Source organism: Parus major, chromosome 3 (genome assembly GCF_001522545.3).
Source record: "Parus major isolate Abel chromosome 3, Parus_major1.1, whole genome shotgun sequence".
Classification (NCBI taxonomy): domain Eukaryota; kingdom Metazoa; phylum Chordata; class Aves; order Passeriformes; family Paridae; genus Parus; species Parus major.
In genome coordinates, this window is record NC_031770.1 from 82202634 (window position 1) to 82229863 (window position 27230).

Here is a 27230-nt window from a genome sequence, read left to right on the forward strand (position 1 = left end):
GCTATGCACAATGAAAAGAAACCCCCAAGTACCACAGTTCAAAGAAAGCTGACAAGCAATTCATAATCCCTCCTTTACATTTCCTCAGATGAAAAAAACAAGTAAACTGTTAGTTAAAAACTGCTTTTTAATTTTCAGTTTAGCACTACAAACCCTTTTGGTAGCCTTACATAAGCCAAGATTAGAAGCTTTCAGAGCATTTCTGACTGCCGCGAACATAACCGCAAATGTTAAGAGAACAAACTTAACAAACCCAAGAGGTTAAATTCTCTTTTCTACAATACAAAATTTAAAAACATCATAACCCATCCAAGTAAATAGTCCAACATCATGAAAATTAACAAACACCAACCAACCAGCAAACACCAACCTCCTGACAGTAAACACACTCATTTCACAGGCTTCATAGTCAAGGCTATGCAATTTCAGCTGGTCAGTCATCATCCAGACCTATCTAGAGTCAACCTTCTGTCTAATTTGCCACCTCAGAAATAAAAAGCTGACAGCTACTTGCCCTAAATACTTTAGAATGTGTCTAATCCTCTTTGGCTTCGCATTTCATGTCTTTGAAAAAGATACTAGAAAAAAAACCAGAAGCAGAGTGCAGGAATGCCTTCTCAAATGCTTTAGACCTAAGGACTTCAAATAAGCAAGAAAACCTATGTATCTCCTGTTTTACCATCATGTTTGTTGGATCTGACCTTTGCCAAATTATCATGATTGTGAAACTTTGCCTTGTGCCCCTACAGCAGGGAAAAAAACCTGTTAAGCAGCACTTTTGCTTTTTGCCTCACACTCATGTAGTGAAAACTCTAGTAGATGCTGGAATGGAGTATCGCAGACTGCTCAGGGATCAGATTTGAGTCAAAGCAGACTGTTCTAGATGGCACACTTAAATGGTTCATATGGCGTCAGACATGTTTCCAACTAGGACAGCTGTAAAATACAATCTGCTCTATAAGCTTGTTCTCTGATTGGAACTTACCCAACACAGACAGAAACACTGGAAAATACAATCGAAGTCCTAGTGAGTTGCAAAACAGGCACATCAGAAGTGAAATCTGAGTTTGCAAGTTTCAGCACAATTTCTTGAACACTAGTATAACACACTAAAAGCAGGGTGCTGCCTGTAATGGTCAGAAAGTTCCTTGAAAGAAAAAATGTTCTAAAAAGAACTCACAGTATTTTAACACTAAATGTTTCATTAATGTTAGCTCAGAAACCACAGAACGATTTGAAGCCCAGGCTCTGACGAACACGAAGTTTTACTATCACGTGCTATCAGCTGATCCTAGGAAATTGTTAACACCACATATTCAAGAGACAAAACAAAAAAAATCTTGCACGGGGCAAATGGATGGAACTAGAAGTAAATGAACAACATTTCAAAAACACTACAGACATTAATTCTGCTGTTCATCAAATAACATTTTTAACAGAAAAGAAAATCTAGAAGGGCCTTAATAAAAGTTACTGAAAGCTAGCAAAGATAAAGCTATTTAAAGACCTCATGATTAAAAAATACAACCAAAACTAATTAGGTTAAGAGTTTGATACTGGATTTTCTTAACCAGGTAACAGATCATGAACTTTTGCTTGGTTTAAATTTCTCTGACAAGTACAGCAAATATTTCTTCTCACTGTCCTTGCATATCCCTTCTTTCTATCTCTTACTCTCTGAATTTTAGGGACTGTTCTACCAGAATAACTCATTTGAGTCAAGCCCCATTGATCTGGAATTTTTTGTCCCTATTCTGCAGATAACATGTCAAAAAAGGATTCCAACATTGTGATAAAAATCACCATGAAAAGAAGAAGAATATCAAGTATCTGATCATCTTGTATTTAATACAGCATCTTAACTGCATGATCAACTTTCAGAATCTTCTCTAGATGAAGAGCCTAAATATTGAAAGAGCAACATTAAGCCCCTTCCATTCTGCATATCAAAGTGAACAAACCAGCAATCACCACTAAGTGACTAGATCACAAACTTTTACTGACACACATTATGAAAGGTACAACAATATCCCAATGAAGTCATTAAATCAAGATAATCACTTGGAGCATAACAACAAAATACAGTGACCAAAATGTGAGAAGCAGTCACAGTAGCCTATACACATCCATTACTCCTAACAAAGTCCTTCATTAATGATAGTGTATTAAGAAGAGGGTGGATGCTTATATTCTTCATTTAAATTCAGTATGCAGCCCAGTACTAGATAAAAGGTGGGTGCCGATTTACATGCAAGAGATTTTACTTTTGTAGTTGAATTTTGTAAATCCTACTAGATCCTAGGTTTACATTGCATTATTTGTCAATAGAAGAGGGTTCCAATCCAAGTAACGGAATGTCTGAAGTACATGCTTAGACCATCTAAAAAAAAACCTCAGTAACTATTTACCTTAAAACACAACCTGCATACCCTTCTGGAACTTAATAAAAACCTACAATGTACAGTCAGGTATGACTGCTTTAACAGAAAAAAATTACATGGTAAGGTTGGATTTCACTATAAATTCCACAGCCACACAAAGAAAAAGTCCAGAGCTACCAGAGAAGAAGAGGAAACTTCTTTTAAAGGTGTACTCAAAACAAAGAACAAAGAACAAGAGTAATGTAGATACACAGGTTTCTTCAATAGTAAAGAGTAAAGGAGCCCTGACAGATCTGTAATTGTTACTTTTGCCTTTATGTCTATGTTCAAGAACAGAATCTTAAAGAATGGAAATGACCAGGATGATTCTGTAAGAACTAGTGAATTTGAAGACGAAAACTGGGTATTATCTTATAAATCTGTTGTTTATACAAAAAAAATTAAAATAAAATCTAAAGATGAAACATTATTTGCACAGTTAAATCAAGGAAAATGAAGGACCATACTAATTTGTATAAATGTAAAAATAAACTATAATAAAAGCCTTTGTCTTTAACAAATTTTGTCCAGTAGTTTATCACAAGACATCAGGCTCAAAGACCAGAACAGCAGGAAAGAATATGTATTACAATGAACTTCAAGGATTTATTTTTTCAAATGACTATGGTAAGATGGTCCCACTAACTAATAGTGCTTACAGCATACAAAAGCCATGTCCTGACTGCAGCAGGGAGCTAGAGCTTGCAAGCACAGCTACATTGCTATTCTTCACTTGTCAAATCATGGCTGGGGGTCATGGTGTCAGGGGGAAGAATAAAGACCATATTCCCAGAAGTGTGCCATTTTTGTCTCCCTCTCTTCATCAGGACTGAGCTGCTGGGATCAGCCCTGCAGACCCCATCCTCAGCTGCTGCCACTCACCACTTTCCCACTGCTCCAAGATGTGACTGCAGGATGTGGCTCTGAAAAGCAGTGAACAAGGCTTTGGGATGTGGCTCTGAAGAAGTGGTGGAGGTGTGTGGAACTGAGCCCAGCGGAGTGGCCCAAAGCAGGAGCAGAACTGAGCCTCTGAGCTGAGCATGAACACAAGCCTGGTGCAGTGGAGCAGCACAACATAGATGATGTCACTTTCAGGGTTTTGTCAGTCATTGTTTTCCATTGGCTCGGGCTTGGGAATGGGAAGAGCCAGGTGTGGGGAGTGCCTACCGTCTTGTCTTTCTCCCACTGGCCACACAGAACTAACTCGAAGTGGTAAACACCTTTTGTGCATAAAGCACCTTCCTTTATTTTTGTATGCTTTTGTTATTAATATTGCTGCTGTCACTGTGCATTTCTTACTCCACTGCTGTTTGCTTTCAGTAAGTGGTTATCTTAACCCATAGTCTCTTCCCATGTCCCTCTCCTACTGGAGGGGGCAAGAAGGGTCATTTGGAGTTTAGCTTCCAGATGGTGATAAACCACCACAAATGAAGACAAGGACATCCCTCATGTAGCTACATATACATTGAATAGTTGAGGACTGGCCCATCTATAGGTGGGTATCTTACAAACTCTTCCTTCCCGCAAAGGTTACCAGACTGAGTGCACTTTAACAGTATGAAACACTCCCTGAGAAAGTCAGGTGACTATATCACTTTTTATTATGCACTACATAAAGAAATCAGTCTCTTACAAACTAGGGACATTAGTAACAAGCAAGTACAACAATGAATGCTTAAAAACTGTTCCTGTCATCTCTAAACACAAATGACAATCTCAACCTATCCCATACAAGTATGGGTATTTGCTGAATCCTTTAACAAAAGGTCTGTGATTCCAAAATCAAGTTATGTCTTGCAGTAAGAAAACCAGAAAACACACCCTGACTTAACCTTGGCCTTTCACAGTCACGTCAAGAAGAAAATCTGCATGGGGATGTAAAAAATATTTTCCTGCCTACTCTCACTGTATAGAGGGAACAATAACACACGCAGACAACATAGGTAAGGTACCCATGTTGGGTAGGAAAGACCCTAAAAATCTAGGTTTCCCCTTTTACACAGAAGCACAGTACAGTTCAGCTTATTAAAATGCACAGCACACAACGTAAATGGACTAGAAGTTCTGTTTATCTTGTATTGATTTGTATCAATGATCAAAGCAAGGACACACAAATTCAATGCATTACCTCAGTTTCTTGCTATTTCCCATCATGTTGAGGCCGATTGCGTTCCCTTTTAAAAGTTTGAAACCTCCAGCTTTGCCTCGCCTTGTATATGCTTTTATGGCATCGCTGCTGGTGCCGAGAGCTCCAGGTCGACAACGAATTGACTGTCACAACAGAATTCACATATATTAAAACAATTATATAATTGGGTAGAAGTTGGAAGGAGAAAATTAATGCAAAAGATGAATATAAATATTATTTCGACTTCATTTTCAAACTACCTTTATACCAAATTTCATGGAAAATATACATTGTTTACACCCATACTATGATTTCTCACTAAGCAAAGTACAATATATATTTTACATGTAGTACAGAATTTATGATAATTGTCTAAACTTAGAATTAGTTATTCTTGGTCATATTTTTCAGAATACTATAGAGATCAAGAGGGGAACAAAAAACTTTAAGGGTAGGCAGATAAACAGCTTGAGCATATGTTCCTAAAACACAACAGAAGCTTTCATTTCTTTACACTGCACACATGGCTATGCAATACTGCTTAAGAACCCAAAAAGCTTTAAAGATACATTTTCACCACTTGATAAACCAATTATTTACCTTTTTTTCTTCATTGGGACTGAAAGACCCATCACTGTCATCTAAACTGAGCAGATTTGCCTCGCTAGACAGGTGTGGGAGAGAAAAGCACATATATTGTAATCCAACAGAGTACCCACAAAACATTTTAAAAGCAAAAGTCTTTTTATCCCACTTCCCTCTACATTTAAATGCATCATTGTATACATTTTATACATTGTATAAATATGCATAAAACAACAGGAACATGAAATGAGCAACAGAGTGATCAGATGCATAATGTGAACCTGAAATTAAGAGTGTACATCAAATTATTTGGCAAAAAGCAAAACTAAAAGGATTAATTCAAAATAGAAAATGCTATTGAACCTTCATAAGGTTACAATATTACTGACACTATAAAAGATTCTATACTCTCCTTATAAATTGAGTCTAAAACTTCATTAAACTATAAAACATGATCTTTTTTGGTTTTTTATGCCTATCAATTTTCAAGTATGTAGTTTAAAACTGCAAACTTCATAGTACTTTGAAGAACTTAATGTAACTACATTTTAGCCCACAGCAACTACTACCGAAGTATGTATTCCTAAAAAGAATATATTCAGTTTGGTTCTACTGCTTATTTAAATGTGTTTCTTTAGCACTTTCAACATATGTAAACCCCAACAATTAGAATGGGGAAGAAGACAAAAAAAAGAAAGCCACTCCATGATACTCTAAAAACATTCTTTTCAGTAACAAGTACTTATCCTCAGGTAATCTTAAGTATTCAAATTGAAACCGCAATCACACATTTCATACTGACAGCAGCTAGATTAGCTGAACAAACTCTAGCTTCCAGGAGAAGCAACCTGTAGACAAGCCCTTCTCATCAACCCTGTTAGGGTTACTCCTATGTTGACTAGAACAAAACAACACAACTTGTATCCAATTTGAAATTGCATGATTTTAAAAGATTTAATCAAGAAAATTCAGGCAGAAATTCCTTAAAATAAAAGCAGTTATGCCAGGTGTTAAAAAGGAAGAGCTACACAGGAGAAACAAACATTTCTTAGCTGTGTCAATTTGACATGCTGGCTTGCAATACATAGTGCCTTTAGCTCTTCCTATATAAATAAACTAATCACTCAGTGCCCCATCTCTCAAATTCCTAACAACTTTTTCCATGCATAATATTTCCCTTCATGTTACAACTTATTTTCTCACCTGATGCAATACAAACATCCCTACAGCAAATAAAAAGAAAATAAAAACGTTGGGTGAGATCTGCAGACTCTGAAACTTCAGGACATAAAATCATGCACACAGTTCATTTTGAAATGGGAAGAATGATGCAAATATCCAAATAGCCAGTGGCACTGTTGTCCTTTCCTTTTATTAACAGAGTACCACAATCCTAGGTGTCAGTGGTAAAACAGTGTAGTAGATTCATCACTAATTTCAAACAAAGGCAAAAGAGTACATTTGTACTTTTGCACAGACTACACACAGATATTAAAATTTTTACATCCTGCAACATTTTTTTTAATTCTCTTTCAGAACAAATCATCCTTTCAAGGGAGCCTCACGGAGCCTTCTCAGACATTCATCAGTAGACAAAGAGTTCCACAATTTCAGAAATTTTCCACATTCCAGAAAATAAACAAAGCCCTGCAGCATAGACATGAGCAGCAACCTACAGCACCTGCAGCTCTGCCATTTGCCTATGGTGCTGCCCTAGTCAGATCATTTCGCCTCTAGAAATGTTTTTGTTCTTAAGGTTCAATTCATATAAAAATGATGACTATTTTCAAAACACCTTTGTACTGTGGCAACACTTTTACGATTTCAGCATGCCTCAATACTGCAACCATTTTAACGAAAGGCAACTGAGGGGGGAGGTAAGAGAAGGTTAACCAATTGCAAATGACCAAAACACTGAGCCAAGGCTTAAATCAAAACAAACAAGAGTAACCCTTATCATGCAGCATGACTACAGCAGTATTAGCAAATTGGTAGTTTTAAATGAACCAATACTTTTAGATCATAAGGAATGCGAAGTGTATGCATCAGAACCAGAAAGGTTGTTTTTTCAGAGAGCAGAATACCTAGCAACCGAGCAATGTCTATTTGTTCATGTATCACGTGCTTCCTGTTGCCTGCTTCAATGATGCAATTTATACAGGCAGGAAAAAAAACCCAAACCAACCCAAAACAAACATTATACCACTCCCGCGACATACCAGTCAGTAACATTTTTAACATCCCTAAAATGAAACTTCAGCTGTCTTGCTGGGAGGATGTCTCTACACTGTCACTTTTAACTGGGGAACCATGAGTTTCCTGGTTATTTTCACATTGGAACATAAGTTTCTAACTTTTCAATACATTCCTTAAAATTTCGTAATAAATAATGTCAAGTCTTCACTAATATTAAAGAAAAAAAACAGAAATAATTCACCTAAACAGAGTTCTTAAGGGGAGTTAATAATTACACATTCAAATTTAGGCATTGAACAAGAAAACAAAAATTTCTATTTACTTACCTCTAATCACATACTATTTGTTCAGTGTTTTAAAATATTAAGAACTATGCAATAGTTAGTTAGACAGCTGAGATTAATAGGCTACTTTTCACTACTATCTAGAAGCAACCCAAACTTTAAACCTCTGTTGACCATTGAGGTTACACTCTAAGCTGCAATCACATTTCTATCAACTACCAACTGATCCAGTCACATGTCAAACATAATTGGAATTTCTTTCTGAAAAGTATTATATATAAAACCAGGAGGTTGACGTACTTGCCCTGACAGCACACTGTGTACATTCTTTGTTTTAAATTACATAGCGGTAGGCAGCACACTAAAAAAGCTGCACTATCAGAGGCACAAAAGAAGTACAGGTATTAACTAATTACAGTGACATTCCATTAAAAATAGCCTTAATTTTAAAAGTTTTTATCAATTAAAAGGCTATAATGCCCTACTAACAGGCTCATGAAAGAAGTACAAAACATCTATATAACTATGGGAGGGGTTTTTTGACAAAGAAATACAAATTTTATAAGCAGTGGAAAAAGCTCAGTGTAAATATATAACACAGTACAATGCTTTTCCATTTGTCAATACATGGAAAAAAGAGGTTTATTCCCCTAAATGGAAGGGACAAAAAAATAAATCTTTTTGAAATAAAGCAGTAGTTAAATAAAGACACTGTAGTGCAAATAAATTAGACCCATTTATTTATATTCCTTGTTTTTGATAAGACTGCTGTTATCTCAGTGGAAGGCAGAAGTCTAGACTATTAAGAAAACAGTATGACAGCCAAGAGTAATCTGGGCCCACTCATTTACAAAATCACTGTGGAGTATACTGATATATTTCAAAAACACTTACAGAGATATTACAAAGGATGCAAATATAAATTATCCAAGACACTTCAAGAGAATTATCCGTAACACCAGAAAGCATCTTATAACATGTTAATTTCATTAATCACTTGAATGTATCATTTTGGCCATGTTTGCTTAAGTCTGCCGTCCTTTCATATCTTCTGCTATGTAAGATCAGCTTAATTTCCACCATTTAATCTGGGGTGAACTACAGAGGTTTCTGTGTGCTCTGCTGACCAACTGGTCTTTTTTTCTATTGTTCTACATAAAGGTAGATCTCCTATGGAATCTCCAATTACAAAGCAAGAAAAGTCTCGCATCACTTGCTATCATCCTGAGTAGATCAAATCTTTTAGAACATCAAAAATGTTACTTTTACTCTTTCAAGTGGACTGAGTATTATCTGTAGGCATTTGCTTTGGGATAAGATACTTGCTAATTATCATTCTTAATTTCTGTAACTCTTGTTCCATGCTGAGTATCAACTTAAATCAGTTTAAATTTATATAGTGTTGGGTGATCATTAATTTTCCAAACCTTCTTCAGTTAATTAATATTTTTTAATTTTTTTCAGTTCATTACTCGATATCTTAACCATTATGACTCACCTCACCTATTTCCCAAATAAGTTAAATGACACCCTTCTTTCAAAATAATCTACCTTTTCTAAAAATTGCTGTGTTAGGATGTCATTAAACACACCCTTTGTGTTCATCTCACTGAAAAAAAATCATCCAAGCAGGCATCCAGTGCTGACCAACATCATTAGCACAGATCTCATGGGGTAGTACAAGAATACAGCCACTCCTTTAAGTGCTGAGATGCTATTCTTAGGCTAGTTCAAAACAAACCTATTGTGTGTCTGCCATTAAGAGGGCAAAAAGCTTTTATCAAGTCAGGCACCGTAACACCACTGCCTCCACAACAAGCATGAGATGCCTCCAGCTGCTTGCTTCAGACTCACAGCTTTCTCCACGAAGAAACATGTAAGAGTCAAGCATTTTAGTAAGTATCAGCACACCACAGCAAATATCTACTTACTGCAGAATATGCTCAAAATACTGGGAGGGACATAAAGCTTTATGCTAGAACAATTATATGAATTAAAGCTGCCGATCTTTGAATGTCCTACTAAGGGTAAAGGAAATTAAGAAAATAAAAAGGAAATTTTGTTACTTGTTTTCTAAAGATTCCCTTCTGTCAATGTGTTGCTATATGAAATAAAAATGCATCAGAAAAGTAAAAAAACACGAATTATTTCAAAATGCTAAAAGCTCGCTATGTCTTTAAGATAAACAAACCCAGGTGTTACCAAAAGTAAGTATGTGGGCAGCTTAAAACATGTGGCTGTTTGGAGGGAATAAGAAATTGCTTCAAATGGTATCAGAGAATGGGTAAGTAAAGAAGACAAGATCTCCGGTTTAAATCAATTTTCAACTACTCTTCTATCTATACTTCAGAATAAGATTCTGCATAATTCATAGATATAAAAGTAAATAAAAAGTGTTCTAAGTAGGCAATAAAAATTCAATTCTAGCAAGGGGAAAACTGCTTATTGTAGAGAATATCTGAAAGAAATGAAAAATCACCCAGACGTACAATCTTAAAATCAGATACAATTACATAAAGATTATGTTTCATAATAATTTTTCTAACTTTTTTTTAACATTATTACTCTATACATTTTTCATTCTATGTTCTTAAGTCAACATCAGCTGGAGACTGATGGAAAACAGCAGTAAATTACTAGTAGAAAAAAAAGCTGCTATGTTATCAAATGTGACTTATTTCTGAAGGCAAGTAAAACAGAAATAGTAACTGTATGGTATGTATTGCCCTTATACTTAAAACATATTTCTGTGCACTGCGAATGGATATAAAGTTGCTAAGGAACAACACGACCTTGATTTTATACAATTAAAATGCCCTTAGTTTGTGAACTCTTTAAAAAGTGCTTTTAACTTCCAATACAGTTCTATTTTGAAAAGAGCTCTTAATGCTTACCTCAGACTTTCATGAACTCCACTCATTTTTTAATTACTAAAACTTCACATTTCTTAGAGTTTTATTAAGATTACATAGCAGAGCCTGCTGTTGGCAGCCGATGTGGTTATGTCTATTTTCCTACCTCCCTTCCAACGCATAGCACTTGGCAGAATATTAGATGATACAGATTCATATATGAATTATTTCTGTATTTAATCACAGGATTCAGTGCCGTCTTACTAGGGAACCACAGCATACCTTTTAAATTTGCAGGTTCTACTCTCCGAATATCTAAGAACAACAAATAAACTAACATGAATTCTTTGTGCATGACACTTATTACTTTAACAATTCATTAGTCATTTTGGAAATAAATACATTAATATCAAGAAAACATATTAACAATAAAATGTCACAAGGACAAGGTACACATTCAAGCAATACACATGGGATTTAAACTTTAGCCAAGTAAAGGATTAAATTATAAGAAAAAAAAACAGCCTTAACTCTATTCAGTGAAATAAACATGAAAGAAGAAAAAACTAGAATCTTTAAGCTTGTTTTAACTTGATGGAGACCTAATGCTACTGAAGTACTTTAACCTCAACAGTCAAGTACTGAGTAACATCATCATTAAAGGAAGGGAAAGCTGAAGCTACTTGGATACTCTGCCTACAAACTTCCTTATTCTACATGTTCATATACTGCTTGTCTGTGTTCTTTAGATTTACACAAAAGCTCCAAAGACAACTGCAGCTCTTGTGAAATGTACTGTGTCCTGTGTTGTAAGTCCCATGTTCACAATACAGCTTACATTATAATGAACTCCTATTTGGCAATACTACTTAAAATTACCACTCATTTTAAATAATTCTTCTTAATCACTGAAAGTTTAAGATATTATATATTGTTTCTTATTCATAAATTATAAAAGTAAGTATTCAATTATAAATATACATTTATACTTTTAATAGCCTAGATAAAAGCATCCTTACTCTTTCTCTGCATCTCCTTCACTTTCTTCTGCATGATCAAAGCTCCAATTACTTTTAAAACCTCCATCTCTCTTGGACTGTGATCTATCCAAAGCTGAAATGAGAACAAGTTAAGATAAGTCTTGATTTCAAGCTGAATTATTAATCAACACAGACTAGAGGAGTAAACCAGATGCATGTATTTTCCACCAGTATCTATTTTATTGATGTCAATGTTTAACTATCATTTGATCAGTAAGTCCATCAATACAGTGGTGATTATTATTTCCCTAAATAAATAAAAGTATCTGTCAACATCTTATTAGCAGAAAGTCAGCAAGCTATTAAAAATTATGACCTGAGGTAGGGTAATAACTGTTTTCAATTGTTTTACTGATACCCATAAATTTAAGGGCAGTTTCTCTAATATGACCTATATGCCACACACAGAAAGGGTCCTAAAATGCATTATTTACCTGCCTAATAACCAAACATACATTGAATTTTTCCATATAAAAGCAATAATTCTGAACTGTCCTAAGTACAGTTTCAACATAATATGCTAGATTTTTAATTCAACATCTGATGCTGACCTGAATTAACACACCATGCACATTGACATTTCAGTATTAGCATCAACTACGTAAAAACTTTCTGTCATACTACATAAAATTTCAGATCTCTCTCCTACAATATCCACCCTTATGGAGATTTTCATATAAGATCATGGCATGGGGTATTCTTAAGTGAAGGTGTTCTAGAGCATGGAGATAGCACTCATTAAAGCAAGGCACTGTTCCCCTTGGGCCCTAAATGCTGCAATTAAGAGCTGTCTCACACAAATTCTGTATAACAAACTATGCCCCTGCTTTGATTTTGGTTTAAATGTGTTTTTGTTTCTTACTATATTTTTCTTTACATTATTGGAAATGCATTTAGAAATAATGAATGAAACTGATCTGCACTGAGAGAAAAGAGTAAGAATATCACAACCAACAACATATGTCTAGGATAAAGTAAAAAAAAACGCACACCAAAATATTTATTGCATATTCAACCGCTACTTCCAACTACTTGCATCTGCTGCAGGATTCCTGAGCCATGGGTGAATGTTACACACATATTTTTGTATTTAATAGCTTTTCCTACCTTTTTCTTCTCCCTGCTTGCTTTTTAATCAAGCTTGCTTTATAGAATCAACAGCATCTTGCAGCAGAAAGTACCTCAGCTTAATTACAGAAGTATTTCCTTTTGTTGATTCTGATTCAATCTGGCACTTTTTGCTCTTAGTACTCTACTTCTCCCGTCCATGTACTCTGGAAGACAGCAATACGTAACCCTTCCCTATTCCCTCACGATTACATAGATTCCTGTCGTGCTCTTTCATGGTCTTTCTTTCACAGGCAGAAAAAGAAAAAAACTGAATCAGCTTAATTTTTGATCACATGAAAGCTGTTTCATGCCTTTAAATCCCTCTTGATGCTTCTCTTTGTGCTTCTTCTAGTCTACTGTACCCCTTTTGAGATGCAGATATACAAACTACAAGGAATACTCAAGATGCATACTTCCCATGAATTTCTACAGAAGCAGGATGTTGTTTCTGTTTTGTTCTTTGTTCCTTTCCTAGTAAATCTTTACACTGGATTTGCTGTTTTCACTGCTAAGGAGAACTGCATTGATCTTTAGGTACTAGATAGTTCCATCTTGCACTCATGATTGGTTAAGAAGCACTTCAGAGCCAATTGTTACCTACAAAAATGCTCTTTTTTTACTTCTCATCCACTTAGATTACTTGACACTTACCTATATAGAATTTGATGTATGATTTCAACACACATAACTTGAAATCTAACCATTTACAACTTTCTTTAAATAGCTAGCCATTATACTAACCCAAGTATAGTTTAAACATCTACAAACTTGGTCACCTGGCTATCACACCATTCTCCTTATAACTGTACACCAATGTTATAAATCCCTGTGCAATTCAATTGGTTCCTCCTATTAACAAAACATACCTTTTTTGCTGTCTCTTTCTAACTCTTCCCAATTGTTTTTTATAAATTTTTCCACTGTATTCAGAGGTAATTCAGCCTTTCCCAAGCCCTTTACAGAGGGAACAATGAAATTAATTCTGACATCCATTATAATTTCCATGAATTCAGGTTACATGGTCATAAAGCTCACTGATGTAAAGTTCTTCAAATACTTCCACCGCATTTTTAAAATGCTGATATCAGGCTAGCTACCCTCCTTACCTGTAGCAGAAATATGATGCTAACCACAAGCAACACACTCCAATCATTAGCTCCTTTACCCCCCAGTTTCTCTTACAACACTTGGATGAATGCCATTTGATCATGCTGCCTTGTTCACAGTTTGCTCAATGTACTGCAATTTCTTCCACTGATGCTTCATTTTGAGTCGTACACTCTGTCACACTCCTTATTAAGAAACATTCTGGCATGAAGAGCTCTCTGAGTGTTGCCAAAGTGAGTGCAAGCAATTCCATTATTCAGCTATGACCTTATATACTCCAAAGCCACCTTTTACAACTGGGCCGTCTACTGATCCTCCAGACACTTCTCAAACTTTCCTGCAAAGTTTGAAGAAATACTTAACAATAGTGTTTATGTCTGTTGGGAATTTCTAATCAATTTTTTCCCCACCTCATTATAATTATAGGTTAAATCCACCAGCTTTATTATTCTCTATTTTCATTACTATAAGATCTGATTCAAGAACTATGATATTTTATTTCAGATATTATATCTTACTCTGTTGTTCAGCCAGGCCAGCATTTGGGGATCCTTTTGAAATCTACTTAAACAAGTAGCATGCATGCTGTAAGCCTCCTGTATCTTTTAATAACTCCCAAGCCGGCTACAAGTATTGTACACTCTAGCTGAATATTTTCTTTCTTTTTCAAAAAGCTTCTTAGTATTTTCTGTAATTCTTTTTTTTAATTAAACACTTCTGTATTAGACAGTTCATCCACTGCTACTGATCAGTGCAGCCATGCATGGAAAATGTCTTAGTATCCCACTTCTGCTCACTCAACTCTGGATCAATTTTCACTCTCTAGCACTCTTGGTCCTAACAAAAATGTAAATCTAGAAGTATACCATCATGTTAGCCAGAGTGTTCACCTGAGTTACTTGATCTTGGTAGCTGATTCCATACAGGAATTTATTTTTTTTTTTAGGGGATAACAAGTAATCTGTTACATAGGCTAAGCTGCTGACTATTTTGGACTAAGATTTAAATTTGGAATCCCTATGATGCAATTTTCACTATGTGCACGATTCAAGGTCTTTTTAACCAGCAAGGCACATCCATACCCAGAGGTGAAAGTACTCAAAAAACCAGAGCTAACCCTAAGGTGTTTGTTGTGTCAAGAGAAGGCAATAGCTGTATCTCTGCCCATGACAGCTAGCACACTGGAGCAGATTTCACTCTCATTTTTCCTACCACTAATAACTCCCTTTTGCTGATACACTAAGGAATATATCAGTTCTGAGCCCAAGAAAGTACCTGGAATTTAACTAGACATGTTACACAGGTGTAGCTGACACATTTCACTGCTTTTTAAACAACTATTGTTTTTCAAACAACAGTTACATGCAATTTCTAACAAGTCAATTAAAAAAATCCTGAAAAAATAATGTGTTTCATTTGGACATTTATGTCATTATTAATCATACCCTGAAGCCAGACTGTTAAAAATCCCCATACAGTCTTTTTGTGTAAAACACAATTATCACCTTTTGGATTAGAAAGCAAAATATGCCTGTAGGAGAATGCCAGAAAGCAGATCAACACCTTTAAATTTCTGTGTGTGGACACTGTTTTCTAAACTCCTTCAGCAGGAGTTACTCTCTGCAGTGTCACTGAGCAATTCCTAAATGGAAGGAAAAATGTCCATAGTGAATATGCATGAAATATGAGCAGAATTTTGCAGTTGCAAAAAAAAAAAAGAATCCTCTAAAATTCTGCCTAAAACACTAAATGAGAAGTGACATACACGGTATTTACTAAAGTGCTAGTGTCCAGCAAAAGACATCATCTTGGAAGATTTGTTTTTTTCACGTCAAAGGCAAATCATTCCATATCAATCTATACTAAAACTCATTAAAAAAATCATGCCCAATGCTTTACTGTTTTGTAACTGATGCAGTATTGGGTTTGTGTGGCAAGATTTTGGTAGCAGTGGGGAGCGGCAGGGGATCAGAGGGCCTCACCTCTGTTCCTGGGAACATCATGGAGCAGATCCTCCTTTCCAGGGTAAGGCATATATAAGACAAGAAAGCTGACCCAAGGCAGTCAGCATAGCTTAAATAAGGTCAAATCACAGGCCACCAATCTGGTGGCCTTCTGTGATGGAATGACAGCAGTGGTGGACAAGGGAAGACTGACAGATGCCATCTACCTACACTTCTGTAAGGCCTTTAATATGGTTCCATATTATGTCCTTATTGCCAAATTGGAAAGACATGGAGGGACTATTTAGTGGGTAAGGAATTGGCTGGATGGATGGATGCAGCCAGCAAACTACAGCCAGTATCTCTATGTCCAGGTGGCAGCTGGTGACAAGTGGTGTCCCTCAGGTCTCTCCTGACTCCTGGGACTGATGCTCTTCCATGTCTTCATCAATGACATGGTGGGATTGAGTGCACCCTCAGAAAGTTGGCAGATGCAAGCCGAGTGATGCAGCTAACACAGTGGAAGAATATGTGGCCATCCAGGGGGATCTGGACAAACTTGAAAAGTGGGCTTTCCCTTGAAATTCAACAAGTCCAACAGCAAGGTGCTGCACCTGAGTTGGGGCAATCCCAGACGTGAGTACAGAGTGGGAGAAGTTACTCAGAGAAGCCCTCTGGAGAATATTTGGGTGTTCTCATGGATGAAATGCTGGATATGAGCCAACAGTACTCACTGGTAGCCCAGAAGGCCAATTGTATGCTGGGCTGCATAAAAAGCTGAGTGGCCAGCAATTTGAGGGAGGTGACTCTGCTCCTCTACTCTGCCCTCATGAGACCTCAGCTGGAGTGCTGCATCCTGATTTGAGATCCTCAACACAACAAAAACATGGATCTGTTAGACTGGGTCCAGAGGAGGACCACAAAACATGATCAGAGGGCAAGAGCACCCCGCCTACAAACACAGGCTGAGAGAGCTGTGATTGTTCAGCACGGAGAAGAGAAGGCTTTGAAAAGACCTTACTGCAGTCTTACACTAACTTAAGTGTCATAAAAAGGAAGGAGAGGAATTTTTATATGGACAGACAGTGATGGGACAAAGGGCAATAGATTCAAACTGAAAGAGGGCAGGTTTGGATTAGATGTATTAAAAAGAAATACTCTGCTGTGACAGTGGTGAGGCACTGGAACAGTTTGCCCAGAGAGGCTGTGGAAGCCCCACCCCTGGAAGTGTTCTAGGCCAGGCTGGATGGGGTACTGAGCAACCTGATCTAATGAATGGTATCCCTGTCCACAGAAAGGGTGCTGGAACTAGATGCTCTTTGAGATAATTTTCACACCTACCCTTTGTATGATTCTCTAAGATAACTCACCAAAGAAGCCTGATGCATTTATTGTCCACACAAAGATCAACTTTTCTAGGAAAGTAACCTTTTCATATACATCACTGGTTTGCTAGAATAATTCCCTATAGCCTGCCCCCTAAAATACAATAGGCAGAGACTTCAAGGTTTCTATTGCACACACAGAATCTTTTTACATCTCTCATCTGCTGAGATCTCATCTATTTCTGTGTGTATAAGAGCCATACTAAACACACAATCTAGATCAAACAAAGGTTTGATTCAGGACCCAGATACATTTCCAGGAAGACTTGAAGTTTACATTCTTTTTCCTCAGTTGCTGGTAAAGAAACACTGCAAGCCTCATCTTATAAATGCTTACACCATCACAACTGCAACCAACTTATCAGATACTGCAGTGCTCGCACAGAAAATGTAAATTAATTTAAATGTACTCAGAATCATTGCCTTCATCCAGACTCATATTTAAATAAATGAAAAAGAATGCTTCTAAGCTTTCTAATCTGTTGCTCATTTAGAGTCATCAGATATACTGTTAAGAGGATACAAGTACTCATAAAACTCTGACACAGAAATATTTTTTTGGTTTACTTTCCCCATTGCTTCATTATTCTTCCAGACAGGCTTCTATGCAAAACAGCTTTTTATCTTCCAGCTTTGATACCATCAGCTCTACTATATCAACTGTAAACACAGTGAGGCTGCATTTTCACATTCTGAAGCAGCACTACATGAACAGTTTTACAGGCCACTCACCCTTCCCAAGAGCTGCAGATTCTTGCTCCTGTCCTGCAACCTGCATATGATGACAGCACTGACAAAAAATCTGGGGAAGGAAACCAATTCAGGCAAGAACCCCTTGAGCAGCAGGAGAGGGGAAAAGTTATTTTTCAATCATAGCAGTTCCCTCCTGTTCAACCACAGTAACACAGTGCAGCTGTGACAGCACAGCAGAGGTAAGAGCCATCCAGGAACTGAAACTATTCTAAGTACTATGGATACTAAAGAAATTTCCATGGAATTGCAGCCTAATCTACATTTATAGGTATAAATTTCAAGATCTAAAGCTTAAAAGATGCTTTAACTTTCCACTCCCTAAATTAGCTGCAGAGGCAAAAAAACACCAAAAACCAGTCAAAAGCATCTCCAGTAAAAGGCAGTAATCATAACTTGACAGTTGCTGAGATACTACATGAAGCAGAGAGTTCGATAGTGAAGTTCTATGATACCAGTGTAACAGATATCAAGCACAGACATTCCTTTGCACGTGAAGGGAATTCAATTTCTCAGCTGGCTAACAAAAACACTCATACCCTTCCAAGAATTTGATGTCCACAGAAAACCAATGATAAATACAGAGCATTCATTCCTAGACAAGTGCTCATGCTTCTGAAAAGCAAAAGCATTTATGAAAGTTCTCTACTTCAAAGATGGAAATCATCTGTGTATTTTGGTAAATGACTGGGTTTTTTTCAGGGCTTGCATGCACATTGGGCTGCTTACATTGCAGGATACTGCACTGATGACAGGACTGAAGAACACAGAACTGTGCAGATTTGATCATTTGCTGTTTAACATTATTAAAGTATTAATAAGGAGAAACAGAGAAGGATAAAAGGACAGAGCTTTGAAGTATGTTAAACACTTTCTTTGTGATGCCTTTGAAAGCTTTTCTGATAAGACATCAGTGATAACCACACAATGGGCAACTAATGCCTCTTTACCTTTTCTACTAATTCTCTCAACAGAGGTGTAGAGGTATCCCCACCCAAGGATGCTGCCCTTATGACAGCATCAGGAAAAAATGCAGAAGTATTTCAAGAGGCCTTCTTTGTCTACATGAGCAGGAAAAGGAATGCTACAGAAAATTGTGGGCATTTTCTGCTCAATGAAACAGAAACCTAGTGACAAAAGACATGAAAAAAAGTTAAGAACTTGATCCCTTTTTTTTGTCATCCCAGATTTCACTGCTAAATTCTGTCTTCTGATCTCACAGTTCCTCAACTGTATCAGCAGAATCTGTGGGAATGCAGTATCTACCATTGTCAAGGAAGATGTGATTAAAGAACACTTAAGCCAGTTGTACCCAAAGACTGGAAAAACATCATTGCCTTTCAAGAAGGGCAACAAGGATGATCTGGTGAACTACAGGCTAATCTGCAAAAGACAGAACTTACTCTTTACCATGTGTGTGCTCAAGAGTGGACCACACTGACCTGAGAGGCAGCAGAGACTGGACAAATGTCTGAGTAACTTGCACTAACTGGGTCAAGCTTGAACAGGATGTTCTGACCCATCTGAATCCAACCAGCTGTTAAATAAAACCAGTGACTATTCATAGGTACAAAGTATCCCCTAAAGTAACTGCACCCCATCACAAAAACTTCCAAAAAGGAGTACCTCAGTCACTTTTCTTCTTTTCCCTCTCTGACTAATTCTGACTGGCTCACAAACTTTCCACACAAGTAAAATAATTTAAATAACATCTAAAGTAGGAACCAACAATAAACAGTGAAAAAAAGAAAAAACAAACAAAAAAGTAATTTTTTCCATCCCTAGCATTATGAATTCTTTACTTAGGTAAGACCTCCATTAATAGACTGTAGATATACCAAAAATTCAGAAATTAGGAAGACAGTTTTGTTGTTTCTACAGGAAAGTTAAGAGAGGTATCCTCCTATTATATAGATAAAATAGAGGATAAAAGGTGATGTTAGCCTAAGAACAATTTCTGAACTGCCAATTCACTCTCTAAATGTGAAAAAAAACCATAAAGCTAACAAGACATTTTGAGGAAGTTGACCGTTAGACAAGAATACATAGAGAATATTCTATACAGAATACAATTTCTGTCACAAATCAGTATATAACATTAATCACAGAAGATTTCAAAATCTGAACACTGGAACAGTTTTAGAAGATGAGCAAAACACAGCAGGAAACCTTATAGTATATTATGCATGTGATTTGCACACTTTGTTATGCACCATGGGATCCACCTTCATATAAAACCTAAGCTTGTGCAACTGAGAATACAGTGGCACTAAACAAACAGAGATCTATTTTTAGAAAGTGCTGAAAGGCAGTTACATACAGAGTAAGATTAATAACCCAGCCAAACTACCTGGAAATTAGACAACTGACACTTCAAGAAGGTTTCCACGTTTGCTGCAGTAATTGGAACATGAGGTTGAAATAAAGTACTGTATCTACATGCCAAGAGGAAGAAGAAATAAAGAATTTGTACTTTTTAATACTTGTGGTTTTATCCTGTAAAGTTTCATAGGTGATGTCAGATAGATACTATCCCCATTATTAAAGCATACATAAATTGAAAGTCCATAAAGGTTCCACAAGCTCTGCAAGATCTTAACTTCCATATGCAAGACAGAAGAATCACAGACTCATAGAATGGTTTCAGTTGGAAGGGACCTTAAAGATCATCTATTTCCAGCCCTGCCACCATGAGCAGAGGGGGGAAACATTCAACTAAATCAGGTTGCTCAGAGCCTCATCCATCAAGCCCAGCCTGCCCTTGAACACTTCCACAAGAAATGTTTCCTCCATAAGAGGAAACTCTAAATTTAATTAAAGCAGAAAAAAAAAGCAAGACACCTCTTTGATGTTGTCAGTTGTTCAAAATTCACATGAAATGGACAGCAAAGAAAGCGTACAAAGAAAATGCTCAACAACCTCAATTAAAAAACCTCAAAAATTTGGTTACATCAAAAAAGCACATTTCAGAAAAAAATTAGGTAGGGAAAGGATGATGAAAGAGTTAGTTAAACTATGTGGCAATAAATATATTTGCATTTGACTTTCTGTAAAGGCTAAATACCTAGAGTTTTCTCCAATTCTTAGAGACACTGGCAAGCTTTCATTCCCATATAAGGCAGCAGTCAGCTGAGTTGGATTTCTGATATGTCTGAAAAGGAATAGACTAGCTCCACCAATACTTCTCCCCACCCCAAGGATTAGTTTTTTGTCAATTCAGCTCTGTCAGCCAATCTGCCATGAAGCCAGGGAAGTGCCAGTGTTGACTGCAGCACAGCTGGAGCACACTGTCTCTGGGAGGGGCAGCAGCTCTGTCCCTCTGAGCAGCACGCAGCTGTGTTGCCAACTGCAGGCACAACTCCTTGCGCGGCCATGCAGTACGGCCCCACACACAGGGTCTTGCTATGACTCTGCAAAGCCACATACAGCTAAGATCCACGTACACTATGTTTCCTAAAAAAAATAAAACAATCAGAGAAATGCAACACAAATATAAGCAACAGCCTTTTGATCAGAATAGATACACCATACACATTAACTCCCTTTGCAATTAGCAATCAACGCATCAAGGTGTGAAATAATGCAACCACAGTACTGCATTAAAAGCAATAAAATCATTGCATTGGAAGTATCAAACTTCTTGAGACCTAACAGCAATGAGTTTAAGGAACACTGAGAACTGCTAACTATGTCACAGTATATTAACATCCACTAAGCAGGCTTTATTTTTAAAAAGCTAAAAAATCACTTCAACATCCCATGCAAAACAAATGTTTTCTCAGTAATTACTCATAAAGCAACAAAAAAGATGACGTGTTATTGATCAACTCATTTGTAGTAAAATAACACATGCCAGCTTGCCAACTGAACCAGTTATAAACTACTTTTCAAGAAAGAGCACTCAAAAAGACAGCTAAAGCAATATATCAAACTTATTAAGTGACCATCCTGCAGAGTTTCAGACACTTTCCTCCAAACACAAAACTCCTGCTTACCTTGATCTATAAGTTCCTTATCAGAGAGTCTTTCTTCCACCTAATGAGCAGTGACTTTTCCATCTAACATAGGTTTTGCTCCATGACAAAGAACTTTTTACTTTACCAATGACAGATAGTTTTTGGTGGTATTTATCAAGTAAAGATCCAGCTATAGCATGTTTGCCTTATGGCAGAACTGTTAAATCTCCATTGAAGTTTTACTGTCCTGGGGCCAGGTATATGCAAGCACAATGACCTGGGCCAGAACAGTCCTGAAGTTCACTTTTGAAAGTTTACTCCCAGCTGTAAACGATCATTATATTGTCTCTTAAGCAGTAAGCCTTGGTAGAAACAAAATTACAACAAATTCTAGTAAATGTTTCTAGAAGTGAGCCTCAGAAATTACAAAGGCAATCGTAAATACAAAACCTAACATCTACTGCATAGTTCAAATTCTCATCTAATGGGCTCTTGAATAATCTTTCTGTTAGTCTGTCATATTAAATTCTGTCAGCAGGATATTCATATTTTGCTAAGTGATCCATAAAAATTGGATGTGTCAAACAAATACAACATTATATCCTATGACATTAATAAAAATACATCAGTAGGATGAATTTTAGTACAAATGAAACAATTGTATGACATTGAATAAAAATATACTCATAAAATCAATATTTTGCAGCTGTTTCTTACAGACATAAATTTCTAAGTTTACATATTATTAATCATGTCATTTAGTAATACGTTTTACCACACCAGCAGAATATTATTGGTATTTTTCATTCCCAGAACATTGTTGTGGCATGTTTTACAATACAAATAAACAAAATCTCAGGGAGATAGGAGCTGGGAGACTTTGTTCCAACTCATATGGTCTGAAAACAAACAAACAAAAAGCCTTAAGAAGGGCTTAACACAGAGTTTTGAATAATCACTGCTCTTTATCTACAATTACTCAAGATTTACTCAGAGAAAGATACCCCAAAGTCTTTCAATCCAAATTCTTCTTTCATAGGAATTACTGTTACACATATGCAGAAATGGTTCCTTGCTTCATGCAGTGCTTATAGCCTTTTTCTGTTAACAAAAACTTTTTAAAGGCCTGCTGACCAACCTGGGAAGAAATAACCACAGCCGGTCAATTTATTCCTTCCAGTCTTCACCGTAACCTTGTTCTTCACAGAAGAAAATCTGTTATTTACAACAATTGTGTTTCCTTGGGCAGAATAAAGCTGCTCTTACACTAAAATATCTGTTACAAAGTTTAAGTTATGTATTACACCTCAGCCTGACTTAACTGATCACTAGGCCGAGATGGAGAAGGAAATGTCCTGTTCTTGTCGTACGTAGAGAGAGGCTGTATATGCTCTCCCCCATCCAAGTCATTGTCCACCATCTACCAGTTACCCCTCAATGAGCAAATTCAACAGAAGTTTGGCAAAATGCCAACCTGGCAAGACAGAACAGAGAAAGTTCAATCTCTTTGGCAAGAAAGAGGTTAAGTCTCCAGGGCCGTGAACAGCACATGCAACTCTGCTTCCAAAACGGAGTCGCACCCACTAACGTGACATTCAGGCACCAACTTTTACTTAATTACGGCTTAAGGTCAGCTTAACCTGAAAATATTAGGCATGCAATGCTGCTGAACACAGAAACAGGAAGTTAGGAGTACATGATTTTAGAAATTAAATGTATAAGATAAAGCTGCCAACAAATTTAATTCATGTAACAGTCATATTTTACTAATGCTTTAATTTTCTTCATAGAAAGTAAGCACAGAGCAGTAGACAGATTTTAAACTATGTAAGAATATCACTACCTTAAAAAAAACTCCAAAATGAAACCAAGTAAGTGCCAAAACATAGGCTAAAAGCAAGGAACTTAACAAATGTGCTTACCTCACCCCCCAAAGCAAGTGCCTTTTAGAACAGACAAGAGGAAAATTACATTTGTCCTTTTTCCCCAAACCCAGATTTGTTCTTGGTATCTCTACAGTATCCTCCACCAAAGCAGCTCCATTTTTATTTGGTTTCTCACTCTCTCACAGAATCTTATGCTATCCTGCACACACTTCCATTCCTCTCTTTGCAACACACACAGATGAAGGCAAACACTGTCCTGTGTCCCTAGTCCTCTTGCTGCCCTAACTGCTCAGTCACTGAAGGAACTAACACCAGTGAGCAGCAAGTTGAGCCATGCTCAGGCAACACTGAAATCTTCACTTCAGGGACACCAATTTTGACTTCTCTGCTTAATGGAGTGAGCCAGTTTCACGAAACTTCTGTATTTTCACCTGTAAGTCCTTTACACCTCTGTAGATAAAAGGGTTTAAGTTTTGGAAAAAGTAACACCACCATGTTTGTTACTTACAACAAAGCATTAGCCAAGGATACTGAGGGCGGTAAGGCACTTGCAGAGGTTGCCCAAGGGGATTGTGAATGCACCAACTCTGGAAGTGCTCAAGGCCAGGTTTAGATGGCGTCTTGAGCCATCTGGTATAGAGGAAGGTGTCCCTGCCTATGGCAGAGGGATGGGAAACAGGTGATCTGTTGGGGTCGATGAAGGCTTCAGCCTTTAAGCCATAGAGGAACTCCCTTAGTTATTAAGAGTAAAGTATTACCTGCATTGTCCCTGGGAGTTATTATGTTAATGTTACTAGAAAGTTGTTTCCCCTCTTATTACTGATTTACATCTGTCACAGTTATTTGCATATTCCTAATCTTCACTCCTGGTTGTTACCCTTCCCTCTGACTCCACCCCTACCTTAGTTTATATAAATTACTGTAACCCCCTGGCCCTCACCCTTCTAGTGCACTCCACACCTTGTTCACATTCTCGGTCATCGTTGTGGTGGTTTGTTATTCTCTCCTTATTAAAGTGCTTTTGTTTCAGGTCACCAGATCATGCCTGCTCCTCATTTTATCTCACAGCCCAAAGAACCTTCACCCTTACATCCCAAGGTAGCACCCGGTTGTCTAATCTGGGCCCGGGCTGCTACAGTGATCCTATTACTGGGAAAGAAAGAGGCAAAATCATGAGGTAACTCAAAAAACCTTTATATTCTTACAAAGCAATATTTAAAAGTGGCAAGTTTGGTGGTTAGTCTCATATTATAGGATCTGCTACAATACAACACATGTTGATGCTCCTCAATTACAACCTATTGCCTAGGTGATACTGCACCAAAACCCATGTACAGTCTTCCAGAAACAATAGTAATAAAAGCCAAATGATTGCTGTTGAAACCATTAAAATAAATAATCTATTTTGTTTTATCCTTGTATATAAGACAGGAAGAAAAAGAGTGAAATCTCTAAACAGGCTCATATCTGTGCAAGCATGACATCTGCTAACTGCTGGTTTGATGTTTGCTATCCAACCACATATTAATGTTACTACTTTTGTTATTACTATTACTTTTTATTTATACTTACATAAAGAAGAGCGTAAAGATCTCTTTTAGGAACTCATTTATCATTTAACTATTTTTTTTTGCCACTAAAACCCACTAGAAATTATGTACTTTTTCTGAGGAAAGAATAGCACTTTATTACCAAATCCAAGAGCCAGAAAATAGTGCATGAGGCATCCCAAACGAGACAATTACTTTTACACCAGAAGCTTCTACGTCCCACTTTGAGAAAACTTAATAGAGTAGCAGTTACTTAGGAAAAACTACCAAATAATAAATGCCTACATAATGAAAACCAGGAAATTGCAAACACTTTACACTTCAGAAAGTTAGGGACAAGCCTGGGCTCCTAGAATCCTGTCTCAAAATTAAGAAGGTGATGATGTAGAAGAGGACTGGAGCACAGGCTTTTACCTTAGAATGTGCTCCCAAGCATATTGCAACGTATATTAGAGAGCAGTAAAAGATAAATCAGGTTTATTTTTAGTATCTTCCCACATACTTTAAGAAGCACCCTGTCTTTCTTAATATTTAATGCTGCCTATCACCCAAGTTTGTCTGGCATGTATAAAAAAATAAGACAGTAAGGAATGCTTTCAATTTGACTTTGTTAAGAAATAGTTCTCAACAAGTGAGTTTCATGCATGGAAAATAACCTGTTACTCAAGTCAGAAGGTCTCCTATTCTTAAAACCACTGGACAGGACAGCTGAACATTCTTCAAGTCTAAGAAGATACATGTGCAATGGTGGAAGAAAATTCTGAATATGTCAAAGGGCCAGGATATATAAACAAGCCATGGAAGTCACAAACTTCACACTTTCTCATAAAATAAAAAACCACTCTCAAGAAAAACAGAAGAAAGAGAACCTGTCTGGACATTGATGGGACAGATGCAAACCAGAGAAAAATTCAACAGAATAAAGCAGGAGTTCCGATAGACAAAGAAGATACCTGAAACAACTCTTCCCCACATTTTCAAGGTAACCACAATCTCCATTTGATCACAAACAAAGCACCAGTGACTGATTAGAGATGATTATGACAATTAATAATTAAATTTCACTGTAAAGAGAAAAATAAAGAGAAGAGTCTTGCAGGTAGAAAAGTCTGGCAGGTAGAAATTTTTCAAGTGTTCTACCTGAACAGAAACTCCACTCTCTCCTCCTAATTTGTACTATTCCGGTCAGAGATTTCTCATTATGATTAAAAACAGAAACAAAAAAAGAGAGGAGGGGCTGACCTCCTACCACCGTTTCAAAAGGTAGGTCTGTAACTCTACACTGATCCACAAAAGTTGCGTAATTCTGTACCACCCCAGAATCTCAGCTATCTTTAAGAAAATATGTAGGTCTACAACTCTTGCTTTGGTGAAGATAATTTTTTACATGTGAACTGAAAGAAGAACAAAGCAGTCTTCTGGAGTCCTCTGGCAGACAACTGTGAAGTTTATACTACTGCTGCTAACAGGTAGACCACATAGTTTTCTTTACTGTTATTAGGAAACCTATAGCCAAGAAACAGGAATGAAAATTGAGCAAATTCCTGCCACAACTACACTGAAATACCTCAACAGCTCTGAAACTAGGGACTAGCAGCATTTCTTAGAAAGGAGATCCTCGAAAAGAAAATCCAATACTAGCCCTTGGCATCACTAATGTAATCACCAGGAGACTGAAATAAGAAAATAGGAAATAATAATACATTTCTCCCTTCTTCAGGAAAATATTTTTAAGTTTACCTATTATCTACTGCATAAACATAGGGAAACTTTAAATTTCACGTTGGAAAACAGAAACTACAATTTCCTTCCAATTCAGTATTAGTGAAGGAAGCAAAAAACAAGAGTTCCCACAATTTTTCTCCAAGGTAATGATCAACAGTACTCTCCATTCCCACATGTTTAACATGCCTCCTACCTTACATCCTATTGAATTTGCCTACCATTCTTTATATTTTAAATGTGACTATCAATTAAAAAACACAGGAACTGCTGCAGACACAAATTTCTAATCACTGAACTCCTCCTCCACATCAGG

The 27230-nt window shown here is 36.9% G+C and overlaps 1 protein-coding gene across 7 annotated transcripts in view; it reads right to left on the reverse strand.

Annotated features, from left to right (window-relative positions):
- The window catches only part of SENP6 (SUMO specific peptidase 6), a 73568-nt gene that overhangs the window by 43174 nt on the left and 3164 nt on the right, over window positions 1-27230 (reverse strand). For 4 of the 7 annotated variants that reach the window (XM_033512954.1, XM_033512953.1, XM_015621668.3 and 1 more), the window contains exons 2-4: window positions 11485-11578; window positions 5149-5212; window positions 4549-4691 (exon numbers count right to left, since the gene is read on the reverse strand). In XM_033512954.1, coding sequence (XP_033368845.1) covers window positions 4549-4691; window positions 5149-5212; window positions 11485-11578 — 301 coding nt within the window. Of the gene's footprint in view, window positions 1-4548; window positions 4692-5148; window positions 5213-10747; window positions 10781-11484; window positions 11579-27230 lie in introns of all 7 variants that reach the window. The other 3 variants (XM_033512952.1, XM_015621666.3, XM_033512951.1) reach the window with 1 other exon arrangement.